Genomic DNA, 17,193 nt, shown 5'->3' with positions numbered 1-17,193 from the left:
ACTAGAAAAATCAGTATTACTAAGTGTGAAATTTTAAGAATATTAAAATCTTTAAGGGCATGGTAAGGGAGATTGATTTGAGATATACTGTGTATCTTGCTTTCTGTTGTCTTTTTAAAAATTATCAGCATTTAAATACATGGATTCACTAATGAACAAGAATTACAGTAAAAATACATTATATCTGTTCATCTAGTAACAAACAGTTATCTTTATAGCGCAACGCAAATCAGAGTTTAAACATTTTTCTTTAAATTATCTCTGAATGTATTAGTTATGTAGCAACACAATCTCTTTTTAATAAAAGCAAATCAAGTAGTTTATGTAGATTACATGCCTAAAATAAAATATTAGTGCCTTTTTGTGAATACAGTTTATGCTTTTGTTTCTTTTGCATGGATGTAGGATATAGTATTTTTAAGTGAAAATAAAACACATAGCCAAAAACAAAACAAAAGGTATGCAAAACATTTTATTTATAATAGATCAACATTTTTGACATGAAAGGTAGCCACTTTTAATTTCTCAGGAATGCCTAGAATCCAACAGTTTCCAGAAAGACTAGTGAGTTAGCAATTATTTTACTGTAGGTGAAAGAAGTAATTTCAGAATGAACTTTTTAAATGGCTTTGGCTGTGGCAAAATTATTTGATAAGCTTGAGTGTGTAGTAAGCGAGCTTTCTCAGGAAGTGAATGTAATTCAACTATGTTTCAAGTGTATTAAACCAGCTTATATAACAAATAGGAGAAATCACCTTTGTGCATCAACTGTGCTCAATAGACAATTCTCTTTATCAAAATATTCATCTTTCAAAAAGGCCTCACATTAACCTCTCAAGTCAGTCGACCCCCTGCTTCCATTTCCAAGACCACTGTTTTCCATGTCAAGTTGCAGTACTGTATAGACAACTGTCAAATTCCAGTGCAATTTGTACACTGACTTAAGACTAATATACATATATCAAACACGGTAATAATTACCAACTTTAATGGGTGATGTGGGAACCAACCGATGTGGGAACCAACCAATAATAATCTAGCCAATGCCATTTTTATTTAGGGGGAAAAAGCAGCTCCCAATGTCCTTAACTTGTCAGCACTTCTCCGTAACACACAGAATGGCAAGATAGTATCTGAGATTAAAATCATTAGAAAATAATGTCTTAAATAAAGTACTTCACATAAATAACTGTTAAATTTCAGGCTCAAAACATATTTTCTTCTGTATTTCAATTTGGGAAAATTTTCACAATTACTAGCTCTTCTCAATTACACTTATTCTGGAGCATTTAAATATACTACACAGCACTTTGTAAAATTCACCTTGGTTACACTCCCAGTGTTTATGTGTGATCTTTCCTCAGGTTAAGTCCATTACATGCATGTAAGTGCTGGGGAGGTTTAAATAGCACTTAAAGAATATTCATGAGAGCTCTGAAATGTTGAAAGTTTCATCATTATCTATTTGCTGTAGGATTTGTAACTCAAATTCATCACAGCTTCATAAAGAAATACTGCGTGAAAGGAATGCACACAATCCTACAGAACACACAAACTGAAGTCCAAAAGGCACAGAGTAATGCTGGTGGCTCTTTCTAGTCAGTTAAGAAACAATAAAAAGTCTGCATTATTCTTTCATAATTTAAATACTTAAGTAATCTCCACTTTTATTACTTTATAACAATGACTTCCGATTTACATTATTTTAAGTACCATTGTAATAGCTCAGTGTATAATACAGATATTTGCTAATATCCCATCCAAAAATAAAAACAAAACAAAACAAAAACTCTTCACTATATATATATATATATATAAAATTATCCTGAAAGACAAGAACACAGAAGAGGGACTTGGTACAGACTATCAACTCCATTTTCTATCACCACAGTTATAACCCAAATTAACACATATACAGGAATAATCGATAGCAGTGCAAATATCTTTGGAGATTAGGATAAAATTATAATGCAAGAACATAAAACAGAAGAAATAAAAAGGCAAGTACTTCAAGTACATGGAACCAGTCTGCTTGAGGTCCATCTTAGTGTTTACTGGAGGCTTCCTTCCTGCTTTTACTTCTTTCTCTGAAACACATTGGCCAACATGGCACCTGATGTTGTCAACTGGCCCATTTTGTTCAAAAACTTGGTCTTTGTATCTTCACTCACTAAGCTTGCAGCAATTGACATTGAGCTAGGAAAGAAATTTTAAAATTCATGTAAAGCAATTAAAAGCTAAAATATCCATTTTTATTTCATTTCTTTAGCAGCATATCATTAATAAATATTCTCTGAATTGATGTCACAAAAGGAAAACTAATATTTAAGGTTGAGTGGACATTTTTTTTGTGGCAGATTCTGTGTTCATCATTTATATTAAAGGGAGCAGTATGGTGTAGTGGTTAAGACCAAGTCTGGAACTAGGCAGAACCTTGGCCCTGACATTTACCAGATGTGTGACCTTGGGCAAATTATTTAATCTGTTTCCTCATCTATAAAATGGGGATAATTTTAGTACCTACCTCACAGGGCTAGCAAGAATTAAACAAGTATAAAGCGCTTAGCAGAGTGCCAGGCATGTAGTAGCATAACACAAGTATTAGTAGTTATTATTGGTACCACTTCATTTAATTCTTACAGCAACTGTAGAAGATGTTAACCCTATTTTCATAAATGAGTAAATTAAATCACAGTGAAGTTTTGTGGCATGCTAACAGTTTTATGGTACATTGCTTTTGGGAGAGAGGAAGACATTCTAAATTTTCAGCTATATTAGTCTCAATCAACAGTTTCAAACCTACTTCTTGTAACTTTCTTTTGACTAACTTGCTTTGTAGGGAGTAAAGCAATCTAAATGACTACTAAGACTGCTGATTTAGCACATTACTGAACAGAATATTGATCAAGCACAATTTTTCAAGACCCAACAATTGTGCTGTATTGGACTCAGGAACCCAGCTGCGTGAGTTTGGTCAAGATGCTTTAGACCTCTCTGAGACAGTTTCCTCATCTGCAAAAGACAGATGGCAATTCCTATTGCAAAATAGCCTGAAGATTAAATATAATGCGTTGTTTATATAGGTCAGGAATAATATGTCAAGCTGCAGGAGTTCAACAAGTGTTGGCTAAATTTACACATGAAGTGTATGCTGCTACCCAGGTCTTCTGGTTCTGTGTGGACTTTAAAGATGTGTGTGCACTGAATTATTCGTTAAAAAAAAACCCAACCATGCTTCCCACCTTGAGAATCTCTTCTTTTCATTGTTCTTCTGCTAGTACATCAACCTGGTCTCTCTCTTCATTTCTGACTACTCCCCTCCTGCTGCCTTTTCTCTGCCCACAAAGTAACTCTCCATAAGGTTCAGTATTTGGCTTTTGGTTCTTCAATTGCAAAGCTTACCCATTCTCAAACTTTCAAATGTCACCTACATAAACATGACTCCAAAATATTCATTTAATGACAATCTCTTTCCTGAGAGCCAGCCCCATATTACTATTGTTTGCTAGATAAAGCCAACATCTCAAACTTTTTTTAGACCCAAACTTTAGAAATAACTCCCTATTTAAATTTCTTTATTTTGCCAATGGTTCCACCATTTTCCTCTCTTCCCAACAGTGAATATAATGGCTCCCTCTCCTATTTCCAATCAGTCACCAGAGCCTGTGACTTTATTCTGTGAAACACCTTTATCTTTTCCTTTTATTTCCATTACCAATTCTTTATAATCAAATTATTCCAACAATCTTGGATCTGGTCTCCTTGCATTATCAGATTAACTTTTTGAAGTAATTACTTCTCCAGCTAGAAATTCTTTAATAGCCACTTACAACCCATGAGATATAATGTGCTTGGCATTCAAGGAATTTAGCAATCTAATGGTTGTTTTCCTATCAACCATCACCACCCAGCCTCAAGTTTGCCTAGTCTATTGTTCATCAGCATTACCCAAGAATTTATTACAAATGCAAATCCTCAGACTCCACCCACATGCCTTCTGAACAAAAAACTCTGGGGATATGGTCCAGCAATCTCCAGGTGATTCTGATGACCCTAATGTTTGAGAACCAAAATTCCTGAGTTGACAAACCAGGGCTTTGAACTAGTTTATTATGGTTGAACCCCTGTTGAGAATTTGCATTTCTAACAAGTTCCCAGGAAATTATACATAAGAATCACCGGGCATTCTTATTAAGTGTAGATTCTGATTCAGTATATCCAACTGATTCAAAGCCCTGTGGTAAACTAGGGCTGTAAGTTAAATCTAGCCCTCTGCCTGGTTTTGTAAATGAAGTTTTACTGGAACACAGCCATGCCCATTTGCTTGTACATTGTCAACGGCTGCTCAACTCTGCTACAAATAGAAGAGTTGAGTAGTTGTGACAGAGACCACCTGGTCAGCAAAGCCTCAATATTTACTATCTTTATGGAAATAGTCTGCCCACCTCTCGCCAACAGGATAAAGTTCAAAATCTCTCAGTGTAGCATACAAAGTTGTTTAATATCTGGTGCATACCTACCTTTAAGAAGCCCTGGTGGCCAAGTGCTCAGCTGCTAACCAAAAGGTCGGCAGTTCAAACTCCCCAGCTGCTCCATGTGAGAAAGAGGTGGCAGTCTGCCTCCATAAAGATTAACCAACTGCCACACCTTTCTACCATGGAGCCACTAGTGGTTTCGAACCGCCAACATTTCGGTTAGCAGCTGAGTACTTTAACCACTGTGCAACCAACCCTTTGCTCCCTTTTATTACAGAAATAAGTTAAAAATTAACACGGACTATAATATTCGAGATATTTTCCCCTACTTTACCTGAGGTTTATAGAATACTCTTTTACTAAATAAATAGAAAGTATTTCTGAAAATTACTTTTACAGTATAACTGAAAAAAATAAAAAATCCATGTCACTAAGCTTCACAAATCTGAAAATGAAAATGTGTCATTTTTTTAATCACTAGGAGCAATTCAGACACAAAGTTATAACTGTCTCCTTCTCTTCCCCTTATTTCCCCAAAAAAGGAATTTTTTACAAGTTATGTCTACGATTTTGTCATACCAGATAGCAAGAAAAGGTTGTGTCAAGAGGATTTAGGAGTCAACTTGAAAAGGCTTGCATTGACCAAAGGTGGGATAATTTGAGCATCAATGAAGATAATAAAGGCAATGCACTGAATTATATCAAACGTGTTTAAATACATGAGTTTATGATGATACTTACAAAACAAAAACACCTGTTTACCATCAGAAGGTGAACCAATTATTTTGGAAACTGATAAATAAAGAGAAAAAATCGAGCATTTATCTTGCCTTACTATATAAATTTATGATCAACTTGTTGCCAAGTAGATATGGGGAAGATTTTCTTTACAGAAGTACTGGAGTTCATAAATGAAGAAACAATGATAGGGTATTATCACTTGTAACCTCTAACGAATTAGTGGAGCCAGGCATTGATCATTAACAGCTGCTAACATCACCAAACAGAGGGAACCAGACATTATCTGTCTCATGATGAAAACACACCTTCTCCCATGAAGCAGTCTTGCTAGACAAAAACAACCAAATCTGAATCCGATTAAGTCTTTAAACCTAGACCCAACCACCACCCAAAAACCAAACTCTCTGCCACTGAGTTGATTCCAACACACAGTGGCCGTATAGGACAGAGTAGAGCTGCCCCAGAGAACTTCCGAGGCTGTAAATCCTTACAGAAATAGACTGCCACATCGTTCTCTTGTGAAGTGGGTGATAGGTTTCAATCGCTGACCTTTTTGGTTAGCAGTCAAGCGCTTTAACCACTGTGCCACCAGGGCTCCTAACCAACCACCAATTTGTGGGAAATACAGAGGAGCATATTAGACAACACAGGGGGATGCAATTAGCAAAATTCAGACCGCAGGAAAAAATGCTATGGGACAAATGACCCAGTTTTTTCAAAAGGTAAACTGTATGTACAGAGAAAAAAAGATAAGCAGGAATGTATAGATTAAAAGAGACTTAAGAGACATATCGACCATCTGCAATGTATTCAAAGAAATAAGCGATAAAGAAAAAAAAACCTAACAAACAACAAATCACTTATGACATTTAAGAGATAACTAGAAATTTGAACATAGGTTGGATAGCTGATGATTCTAAAGAGTTATTGTTATTTTGGTTTAACAATATTGTGTTTATGTTTTTAAAAGTAGTGATTACCTTTTAGAGAGACATACCAAAATTTGGGAGGGAAAAGCAAGTAGGATATGGATGAAATAAAACTGACTATAATTGATAATTGTTGCAGCTAGGTGATGAGGGCATGGCAATTCATATTATTCTACTTTTTTAAATATTTATTTGAAATTCTCTATATTAAAGTTTCAAAAAATGAGTAAGAATATAAATATAGAAGATCTAAATAATATGAAAAAAGTCTGCTTATAAAAACCAATTTTTTTCTTTCTAAAAAGATCACACAATGGAAAGAATCTTAGGTAAATACAGAGATGTTTTATGTATCAGTATGTGAGAAACAATGACTTAAATAATTTTCTTGCCTTCCAAATAAATGACTACAAAATAAAAGACTACATACAAATACCTATCTATAGAAAATACAAATAGGTGAATGTTAGCTGGAAGCCTTAAAAAAAGAATTAATGTCTTACCCTTGAGGCTCTTGGACGGTCTTGTTCTCTACTTTTTGTTCACATTCTTTTATCATAGAACTTAAAATAACCTGATTCAAAGAAAACTCATTTAGTGAAACACAGTTTACATAGTGACATTCTACAGTTCAATCTAAAGTTTTTACTTAATTTTTAATACTCCCTTAAGTTAATGTTAATTAAAAACTTAAAGTTTAAGCAGTTACTTTGTTTCAAGAATTCACATTAGATTGCTAGACTAAGTACAGAAATAACTTCTAAAGATCTCAATCACAAAACTGAACAACTGATTTTGCTTTTCACAGACCTGTCTAAATCTGATTCGTATTCTCCCTTAGCTTCCCCCAGCATCTAATATTAAAAGCAAAATTCACATATATCTATATACTTAGCATATATACACACTAGGTCATACACATACATTCCTAGTAAAAGATGTTTTATTTCATGCCCCTTTGCCTTAATCCGGAAACCCTAGTGGCATAGTGGTTAAGTGCTACAGCTGTTAACCAAGAGGTTGGCAGTTCAAATCTGCCACGTGCTCCTTGGAAACTCTATGGGGTAGTTCTACTCTGTCCTACAGGGTTGCTATGAGTCAGAATTGATTCGATGGCAGTGGGTTTGGTTTTGGTTGGCTTAATCCAGGTTGCAAAATTCAAGATGTTCTGTTTTAATGTCTAGAGCTGGGCCCAGATATCGATCTGTGGCTACTAAAACATAGCTGAGCATGTAGTGGGTGTCTAAGAGTTAACACCATTCTTGCCAGGAGACTGAGTGAGTGATGGAAGAGATGAAGGTATCTAAGCTGTTGCTTAAATTGCTGGAAATTACACCAGAAACTGAACCTCCCTTTTGAAATTTTTGGCCCATATTTGGGTATGGAGGGCACAACTACCTACTATGTACCAGGCATTCTTTTAGACACAAAGGATAAAGCAAACAAAACAGACAACATTGACTTTTTGTGGAACTTATGTTCTTGTAAGGCAGACAGACAATAAACACAATAGGTAAATTATATAGTACATTTAGAAGGTGACAAACGTTTTGGAAAAAAATTGAGTAAGATAAGGAGTACTAGGAAGGTCAAGGTAAAGAATGTTACAATTTACATGGGATATTCAGGGTAGGCTTCATGGAGCTGATACTTAAGCAAAGACTTGAAGGAGATGAGGGAGTGTTTCAGGCACTGGGAAGAGCCTAAGTAAAGGACCCGAGGCTGACTATCATGTATACAACTTGGGCAAAAATCTGTGTGCCATTTGCCAAAATGGGGGAAACAGAGTAACAGGTTGGTTATTTTAGTCAGGGGGACTGGCCATGCTGAATTTGAAATGATGCCTTTAGGCCATCCAGGTGGAATATACAAGAGGTAGTTAGAAATGAAGTTCCAGAGCTAAAGAATGAGGTCAGGGCAGAAGCTGAAGAACTGAGTCATTAACATACAGGTGGCAAGTTAGAGTGTAGACAAAAGTCCTTCCCGGAGAGTAATTCTAATGAATGAAAAAAGAAAACAACATTTAAAGGTGAAGTGAGAAAGGAGGGGAGCCTGGGAAGAAATGACTGGAGAGTAGGAAAAAAGAAGAGAGAGGTGTCTCAACAGCCACAGGAGTTTTGAAACAGAAAATGCTCCAGAGAGACCCTGGGCTACTATGTCCGAAAAGTATTCTTTCAGTGCGACAACTGGATCATCATTGATCTTAAGGACAGGAGGTTCACTGGAATAGTGACGGCAGTGAATATGATGTACCAACAGACAGCGTGAAGGCTGAGAGAGTGAGTTCAGGCTATCAGGAAGAAAAAGATTCGAGTGAGGCATGAAGGAAGTTTTTGTTTAATAGAGAGTGAAGCATTATAATAGGCTGAAGAAAAGCTGATAGAAGATAGGTTGAAGATATAAAATAGAAAATAAATGATAAAACAAGGTTTTGCAAAAAACAGGAAGCGAAGCAGAAAGAGAAATAGAATGGAATGAAAGAGGAGGAAATGGAGAAAGAAAACAATCTATGTTGACAGTCAGAAATAATACCTTATAGTTACAAAGTACTTCATGTGCATTATCTTATTAAATTCTCATAATATTCAGTGAAATACAGTGTGTTAGAACTAAACTGAGTTATACAAATTCTTAAGATTTTACAATAAATAAGCCCACAAAATGACAATGAACTGTTTAAAAAAAATTAAGTGTAGCATATCATAGTCAAGCACCACAAAAAGAAGGATGCAAGTCTGTACAGGAAATGTCCAGAGATATGAACATGCCCCTTGTGATCAGAGTGGCTGAATAATCACAGTAGCTCACCTCATGTTCTGGAGAAAGGTGTTCCATGTCAGTGCGTAAACATCTAAGACCAGGTAAAAAGTGATTAACCATTAAATCTTCTGAAATGACTTGAGACAAAGTAGTTAAGGGAATTTTGAAAAATAGATAAATAAACTGGTATGTCCAACAGAACAGAAATTACATATAAAGAAGCAGCCCTCTTTTTTTTTATTAACTTTTATTGAGCTTCAAGTGAACGTTTACAAATCAAGTCAAACTGTCACATATAAGTTTATATACATCTTACTCCTTACTCCCACTTGCTCTCCCCCTAATGAGTCAGCCCTTCCAGTCTCTCCTTTCGTGACAATTTTGCCAGCTTCCAACTCTCTCTATCCTCCCACCCCGCCTCCAGACAGGAGATGCCAACACAGTCTCAAGTGTCCACCTGATATAATTAGCTCCCTCTTCATCAGCATCTCTCTCCTACCCACTGTCCAGTCCCTTTCATGTCTGATGAGCTGTCTTCGGGAATGGTTCCTGTCCTGGGCCAACAGAAGGTTTGGGGACCATGACTGCTGGGATTCCTCTAGTCTCAGTCAGACCATTAAGTCTGGTCTTTTTGTGAGAATTCGGGGTCTGCATCCCACTGATCTCCTGCTCCCTCAGGGGTTCTCTGTTGTGCTCCCTGTCAGGGCAGTCATCGATTGTGGCCGGCCACCAACTAGTACTTCTGGTCTCAGGATGATGTAGGTCTCTGGTTCATGTGGCCCTTTCTGTCTCTTGGGCTCTTAGTTATCGTGTGACCTTGGTGTTCTTCATTCTCCTTTGATCCAGGTGGGTTGAGACCAATTGATGCATCTTAGATGGCTGCTTGATAGCATTTAAGACCCCAGACGCCACATTTCAAAGTGGGATGCAGAATGTTTTCATAATAGAATTATTTTGCCAATTGACTTAGAAGTCCCCTTAAACCATGGTCCCCAAACCCCTGCCCTTGCTCTGCTGACCTTTGAAGCATTCAGTTTATCCCGGAAACTTCTTTGCTTTTGGTCCAGTCCAGTTAGAAGCAGCCCTCTTAAATGATGCCTATGGCATGCTGATTACTTGCAGCCAGTTGGCTACCCTCAAGTATGACTCCCACCTGTGAAGCCAGTTACCTAACAAGAGCCAACTGGTTTATTCCCACCAACCTATTTAGGTCAGCTCATTCACCACTGTAACATTATGTAATTGAAGTATGTATTTTGCCAGAAGAACGAACAAATCTTGGAAGAAGTAAAGCCAGAATGCTCCTTAGAAGTAAGGATGGCAAGACTTTGTCTCACTTTGGACATGTTATCAGAAGTGGCCATTTCCTGGAGAAGGACATCATACTTGGCAAAATAAAAGGCCAGCGAAAAACAGGAAGACCCTGGACGAGATGCAGTGGCTGCAACAATGGGCTCAAGCATAACAATGATTGTGAGGATGGCACGGGACCGGGCAGTGTCTTGCTGCATTGTATATAGGGTTGCCGAGTAGGAGCCGACTTGACGGCACCTAACAACATCATTATGTAAACATATGAGTGTGAAAATTAAATCATGTAATTTAATTGAATATTTAAATGAACATAAAGTATGAAATATAAGAGAATTATTATTCCCATGAACTAAGTTGAAAGTTCTGGGAAAAAGGGATAAACACAAATTGCTTGAAGGAAGCTGTTGAATTACGTATGCATGAGACAACTATAAAAGATGGGAAAAATTAAAAAAAAAAACGGGGTAATCCTACATTTGGCATAAAATACGTTACTGGATCCTCTTGAAAGAAATTTAAACTGAAAATTAAAGGCAACTGCATTATGGATGTGGTTTATCTAAGAAAGACAATGTTTAATTCTAATTAGCAGACTCACAAAAAGAAATCTCTCGGTCCTACATCAAAAGATGAGTAAAAGAAAATATACTTACATATTTTAAATTAAAATATCTTGGTTATATACCATTTTCCTGATTTCTTGCTTATATCACCCTTCTAAACTGACCTATCATTGGTCCTCCTGATTGAACAGAGTAAGAGAGCTTTGCTCTAATAACTTAAGTTTACTATACTAATTATACTTACTGGTCATCTTTAAGTTTTAGTTGACTAACTTGACATTCAAAGGAATCAGGAAAACGGATGCATTTCTCAAGGTAACAACTTTCACCTTGTTTATTCACATCAATTCTGACACATTCTCACCTTATCAGTTGTTAGCCCTTGCTGGAGTAGTGGTTAAGAGCTTTATCTGCTAACCCAAAATGCTGGCAGTTCGAATCCACCAGCTGCTCCTTGGAAACCCTATAGGGCAGTTCTACTCTGTCGTATAGGGTCGCTATGAGTCGGAACAGACTTGACTGGCAATGGGTTTGGTTTGAATACTATATCATATTAAAATGAAAAATGCCTGTGAGTTCCCTTATAAAGATGAGTTTAATCAATATTCTTGGGGAAAAGAAAAGTGGCAAAGTTAATTATAATCAGTTTTAGTAAGAAAAAAACTATGTAACTATTGCCTTGAAAAGTTATAAAAATTATAGACAAATCCCCTATAATGAGTGAGTTATGAATTAAATAAAAAACTAAACCTGTTGCTGTCAAGTCAATTCTAACTCACAGAGACCCAATATGAAAGAATGGAACTGCTCCACAAAGTTTCCAAGGCTGTAATCTTTATGGAAACCGAATGCCACATCTTCCTCCCACGGAGAAAATACAGTAACATACAGTAAAATATAGTATCATTTGGTTGAACCAAATCCCATAGAGGGCTGTAACCTAATAGTTATGCAGCCTTGCTTAGCAGATTTTGGAGAAGTGCCACCAAGAATTACCACTGCAAGTGACCTTCGGATTAGTATTTACAAACCTGATCTAAAGAAACATGGGCATGGATCGACAAGCTGAAGGTGTCCTAATTTGGAGATAAGAGGGAGGCCATTTTTCTCTTTCTACTTACTGTTTTCCCCATGGGATCACAGAATCTTAAGAGCTGGAAGGAGACTTAAAGACCATTTAGTCCTATCCGATACCAGGAATCACCTATATCTCATCCTTCATTGATGGCCATAAGGCCTCTGAATGCTAACAATGATAGGACATTTAGTTTTATAAGACAGATCACTGCATTTTTAGATAGCTCAATTAGAAAGTTTTTCTGGAAAAAAAAATTGGCCTCTGCAACTTCTGCTTGTTAGCATTAGCGCTGCAACTTAGTTTTACAATGTATCTAACCTTTCTTCTGTACAACAACCTTTAAAATAACTGTCAAATTATCTTTTCACCCCCAAGTCATCTCTTCTCCAGGCTAAACATTAAATGCCTTCAAACTTTTTGTTTTTTGGAGGGGACTTTAGATAAAAGTTTACAGCTCAGGTTAGCTTCTCATACAAAAATTTATACACCCATTGTTATGTGACCCTAGTTGCTCTCCCTATACTGTGATAGCACACTCCCGCTTTCCACCCCGGATTTCATGTCCATTCAACCACCGCTGCCCACTAAGTCTCAGGTATCTACTTGAACTAAGAAGCACACTCTTCACCAGTATCATTTTATGTCTTATAGTCCAGTTTAATCTTTGTCTGAAGAGTTGGCTTCAGGAATGGTTTTAGTTCTGGGTTAACAGAATGTCCGGGGGCCATGCCTTCTGGGGTTCCTCTATCTCAGTCAGACCATTAAGTCTCGTCTTTTTACTAGAATTTGAATTCTGCACTGCAATTTTCTCCTGCTCTGTCAGGGACTCTCTGTTGTGTTCCCTGTCAGGGTGGTCATTCGTGGTAGCTGGGCACCATCTAGTTCTTCTGGTCTCAGGCTGATGCAGTCTCTGGTTTATGTGGCCCTTTTGTCTCTTGGGCTAATATTTTCCTTGTGTCTATGGTGTTCTTCATTCTCCTCTGCTCCAGGTGGGTTGGGACCAACTGATGCATCTTAGATGGGCACTTGCTAGTTTTTAAGACCCCACAACGCCACTGTCCAAATTGGGATGCAGATCATTTTCTTAATAAACTTTGTTACGCCAATCGGCCTACATGTCCCCTGAAACCATGGTCCCCAGGCCCCTGCCCCTGCTACTCTGTCCTTCCAAGTGTTTGGTTGTGTTCAGGAAACTTCTTAGCTTTTGGTTTAGTCCAGTTGTGCTGACTTCCCCAATATTGAAAATGCCTTTCACTTCACCTGAGATAATTCTTGTCTACTAATTCCCCTTTCCCTCCCTCCCCACCCCCATAACCATCAAAGCATGTTTTCTGTGTTTAAACCATTTCTTGAGTTCTTATAATAGTAGTCTCATACAGTATTTGTCCTCTTGCAACTGATTAATTTCACTCAACATAATGCCTTCCAGATTCATCCACATGACAAGTTGTTTCACAGATTCATAGCTGTTCTTTATCATTGCATAGTATTCTATTGTGTGAATATACCATAACTTGTTTATCCATTCGTCCATTGATGGGCACCTAGGTTGTTTCCATCTTTTTGCTATTGTGAACAGTGCTGCAATGAGCATGGGTCTGCATATATCTATTCATGTGACAACTCTTATTTCTCCAGGGTATATTCCAAGGAGTGAGATTGATGGATCATATGGTACTTCTATTTCTAGCTTTTTGAGCAAGTGCCAAATTGATTTCCAGAGTGGTTGTACCATTTTACATCCCTACCAGCTGTGTATAAATGTTCCAGTCTCTCCACAACCTCTCCAACATTTATTATTTTGTGTTTTTTGGATTAATGCTAGCTTTGTTGGGGTGAGATGGTATCTCATTGTAGTTCTGATCTGCATTTCTCTAATGGCTAATGAATGTGAGCATTTCCTCATAGGTTAGCTGCCTGAATGTCTTCTTTGGTGAAGTGTCTGTTCATATCCTTTGCCCATTTTTTAATTGGGTTATTTGTCTTTTTTGTTGTTGAAATTTTGCAGTATCTTGTAGAGTTTAGAGATTAGACCCTGATTGGATATATCGTAGCCAAAATTTTTTCCCCAGTCTATAGGTTGTCTTTTCATCCTTTTGGTGAAGTCTTCAGGTGAGCATACTTGTTTGATTTTTAGGAGCCCTCAGTTATCTAGTTTTTCTTCTGGTGTTTGTGCAATTAGTTATGTTTTGTATTTTTTTTTTTTTTTTGCCATGTATTAGGGCTCCTAGCATTGTATTTTTTCTTCCATGACCTTTATCATTTTAGATTTTATATTTAATCTTTGATCCATTTTGAGTTAGTTTTTGTGCATGCTGTGAGGTATGGGTCTTGTTTCATTTTTTTGCAGATGGAGATCCAGTTATGTCAGCACCATTTGTTAAACTGATGGTCTTTTACCCATATAATGGACTCTAGACCTTTGTCAAATATCACCTGCTCACAGATGGATGAATTAAGTCTGGATTCTCAATTCAGTTCCATTGGTCTATGTATCTGTTGTTGTACCAGTACCAGGCTGTTTTGACTACTGTGGCGGTATAATAAGTTCTAAAATCAGGTAGTATGGGGCCTCCCACTTCTTCAGTAATGCTTTACTTATCCTGGGCCTCTTCCCTTTCCATATGAAGTTGATGATTTGTTTCTCCATCTCATTAAAAAATGTAATTGAAATTTGGATTGGGATTGCACTGTATCTGTAGATCGCTTTGGGTAGAAATGACATTTTCACAATGTTGAGTCTTCCTATTCATGAGCAAGGTATGTTTTTCCACTTATGTAAGTTTCTTGCAGTAGTGTCTTGTAGCTTTTTTTGTATAGGTCTTTTACGTCTCTGGTTAGGTTTATCCCCAACTATTTTTATCTTTTGGGGGGCTATTGTAAATGGTATCGATTTAGTGATTTCCTCTTTGAAGTTTTCTTGGTTGGTGTAGAGGAATCCAATTGAATTTTTCATGTTTATCTTGTATGCTGATACTTTGCTGAAATCTTCTATTAGTTCCAGTAGTTTTCTTGTGGATTCTCTGGGGTTTTCTGTGTGTAAGATCAAATCATCTGCAAACAGGGATATTTTTATTTCTTCCTTACCAATTTGGATGTCCTTTATTTATTTTTCCTTGCCTAATTGCTCTGGCTAGGACCTCAAGCATGATGTTGAATAAGAGTGGTGATGAACAGCTAAATGCCTTCAAACTTTTCTTAAACATGATTTCCTGGCTTATTATTATGATGAATATTACATACTGTAGTTTTTCTATGTTCCTATTAAAATATGATGTCAACGCTGAAAGGAATACTCTTGTGTTCTGATCAGCTCAAAGTCCAATTAACAGCAGAACTGACGTGGACAATGTGATTTTATTTGTGGCCACAACACCCTGTTGACTCATGTACAAGTTCTGACTCATGTAGAAGTAATACTTTCAGTACTTCAACAGAGACCATTGTTAAGACAGTTCCTCCCCTTACTGTTATTAGTGCAAATATTTTTCACTGTATTTATTCCAGTAATATTCTATGCATATTTAAACACACAGTATCATTACTTCTATATAAGTGCCTATGTTTCTTTAGAAACCACTGCCTTTCTCACTTGGAAAATATGCTTTTACAGAACTAAAAATTTTGTCCTTTTGGCTTTCCCATTTTCATTGAGGCATACTGTTTCAGAAACTCTTTGCTGTATAGGATTATATATGACTTTTCACTTAAGTTTAAAACACCTACTTTAACAAAGTCTAGGAACATCTATATACCATGTTTTCTTTCTTTGAGATACAAACTCCAAAATGCCATTACTACTTTTTTGCAAGGGTCCTGTCACTTCTCCATTACTAAGGAGTTCTTCCTTGATAATTCAGAGTATCAGTTCCTTTTTTTTTTCTTTGCTTCCTCTATCTTCTCCAAGTTGAAAATGCCAACAAGATAAAGCAAAAATCAGATTACAAGTTCTGCTTTTAGTGGAATTAAACTTATAGAAGTTATATGGACAGTTGAGGTACACAATTATTAAAATATGGCATCTCTGTCCACTTTATAATCTATATTATAAGAAACATGGCTTATATCATCCATATGATTACATAATTGTAGTAGATTCCCAAAATAAAATCCTAAACCGTGGATCCAACTGCAAGTTTTAATATATCCAAAAGGAGAAATAGCTCTAACATATACCTCTACTTTTCTATTCTCTCTATTTGATTTATTCTGAACAAAAAATAACCTTCCATTTGTATATTTCAGTCAAGATCCAGTGCCAAAAAGTGTCACTGGTGTTTTGTAGCATATTTACCTTAGTTAATACTGCCTGTTCACATTAAGGAGCCTGGTGGCACAGTGGTTAAGTGTTTGGCTGTTACTGGAAAGGTTGGTGGTTTGAACCTACTAACCGCTCTGCAGGACAAAGACGTGTCAGTCTGCTTCCATACTACTTTAAACTGGTATGTAACAATGTGAAACCATAAATATTAATCTTGAAACTCTTTCTTTGTCCTGTATTTTCTCATGAGAATCACTAGAATCCTCTCTCCATCATTATTTTTTTCTGTCATAATCATAATTATCTGTTCATATTGTCTGGCATGTATTTTCATAGTTTTATGAGAGTATTTAGCCTTTCATTCCTCTTTCAATCTCTTATTTCCCCTTTCTAGAACTCCTGAGCTTTTTAAGAGGAGTGCCTCGAAGTTGGAGTTCTTCTGGCTGGAGGGAAGGAAATAATGTTAACTGCCTATGTTTATCTCTACTTCCTTCTTAGTTTTATTTTACTAGGGAAATAGTATAGGACTGTAAAGAGAGTATTTAATTGGATGGCTAACATTCTTTGTTCTAGTCACAGTTTTATTTTTAACTATAAAAAACAGAAGTCCCTAATGTCTTGAAGCCTTAGTTTAATCATTTATAAAATACAGTGTTTGACATAAGGCCTAGATGATCTCTAAGCTTTCTACCATCCTTGGAGATGATTAACCGTGTTGGTCCTATACTTTTCCAATGAGTGATATCCCCCTAAGAGATATTCATAATATTCTATTGGATACTGATGGTTAAGCATTCACTGAAAAATCTAACTGCCAGGACATATACAGGGCTTCATCGTGATTAATAGAAGTCTCAGCTATTATTCATTCTGCCCTTCATTTCTTACCCAGTTATATTATTAATAAAGATAAAAATTCAGGTTAAGTACTCCATCAATATTTTCAAAACTATTGGACACATAAGCACAGAGGATTTAAAATTATCTTTTAAAATTATGAGATGGTTTGAATAATGGACGGGGCAAATCAAATTTTCAATTTTCTACAGTCCTTATATAAGTAAGTTGAAGA

General features: G+C 36.5%; 1 protein-coding gene across 2 annotated transcripts in view; it reads right to left on the bottom strand.

Moving 5' to 3' along the window:
• Positions 1-459: 459 nt before the first annotated feature.
• The window catches only part of RELCH (RAB11 binding and LisH domain, coiled-coil and HEAT repeat containing), a 145,220-nt gene continuing 128,486 nt past the window's right edge, over positions 460-17,193 (bottom strand). For both annotated transcript variants that reach the window (XM_049902141.1, XM_049902142.1), the window contains exons 27-29: positions 8,954-9,042; positions 6,649-6,719; positions 460-2,196 (exon numbers count right to left, since the gene is read on the bottom strand). In XM_049902141.1, the coding sequence (XP_049758098.1) occupies positions 2,076-2,196; positions 6,649-6,719; positions 8,954-9,042 (281 nt within the window). In that variant the 3' untranslated portion in view covers positions 460-2,075. The remainder of the gene's footprint in view (positions 2,197-6,648; positions 6,720-8,953; positions 9,043-17,193) is intronic.

This window comes from Elephas maximus, chromosome 11, assembly GCF_024166365.1.
Source record: "Elephas maximus indicus isolate mEleMax1 chromosome 11, mEleMax1 primary haplotype, whole genome shotgun sequence".
Classification (NCBI taxonomy): domain Eukaryota; kingdom Metazoa; phylum Chordata; class Mammalia; order Proboscidea; family Elephantidae; genus Elephas; species Elephas maximus.
This window is presented reverse-complemented; position numbering and strand designations above follow the sequence as displayed.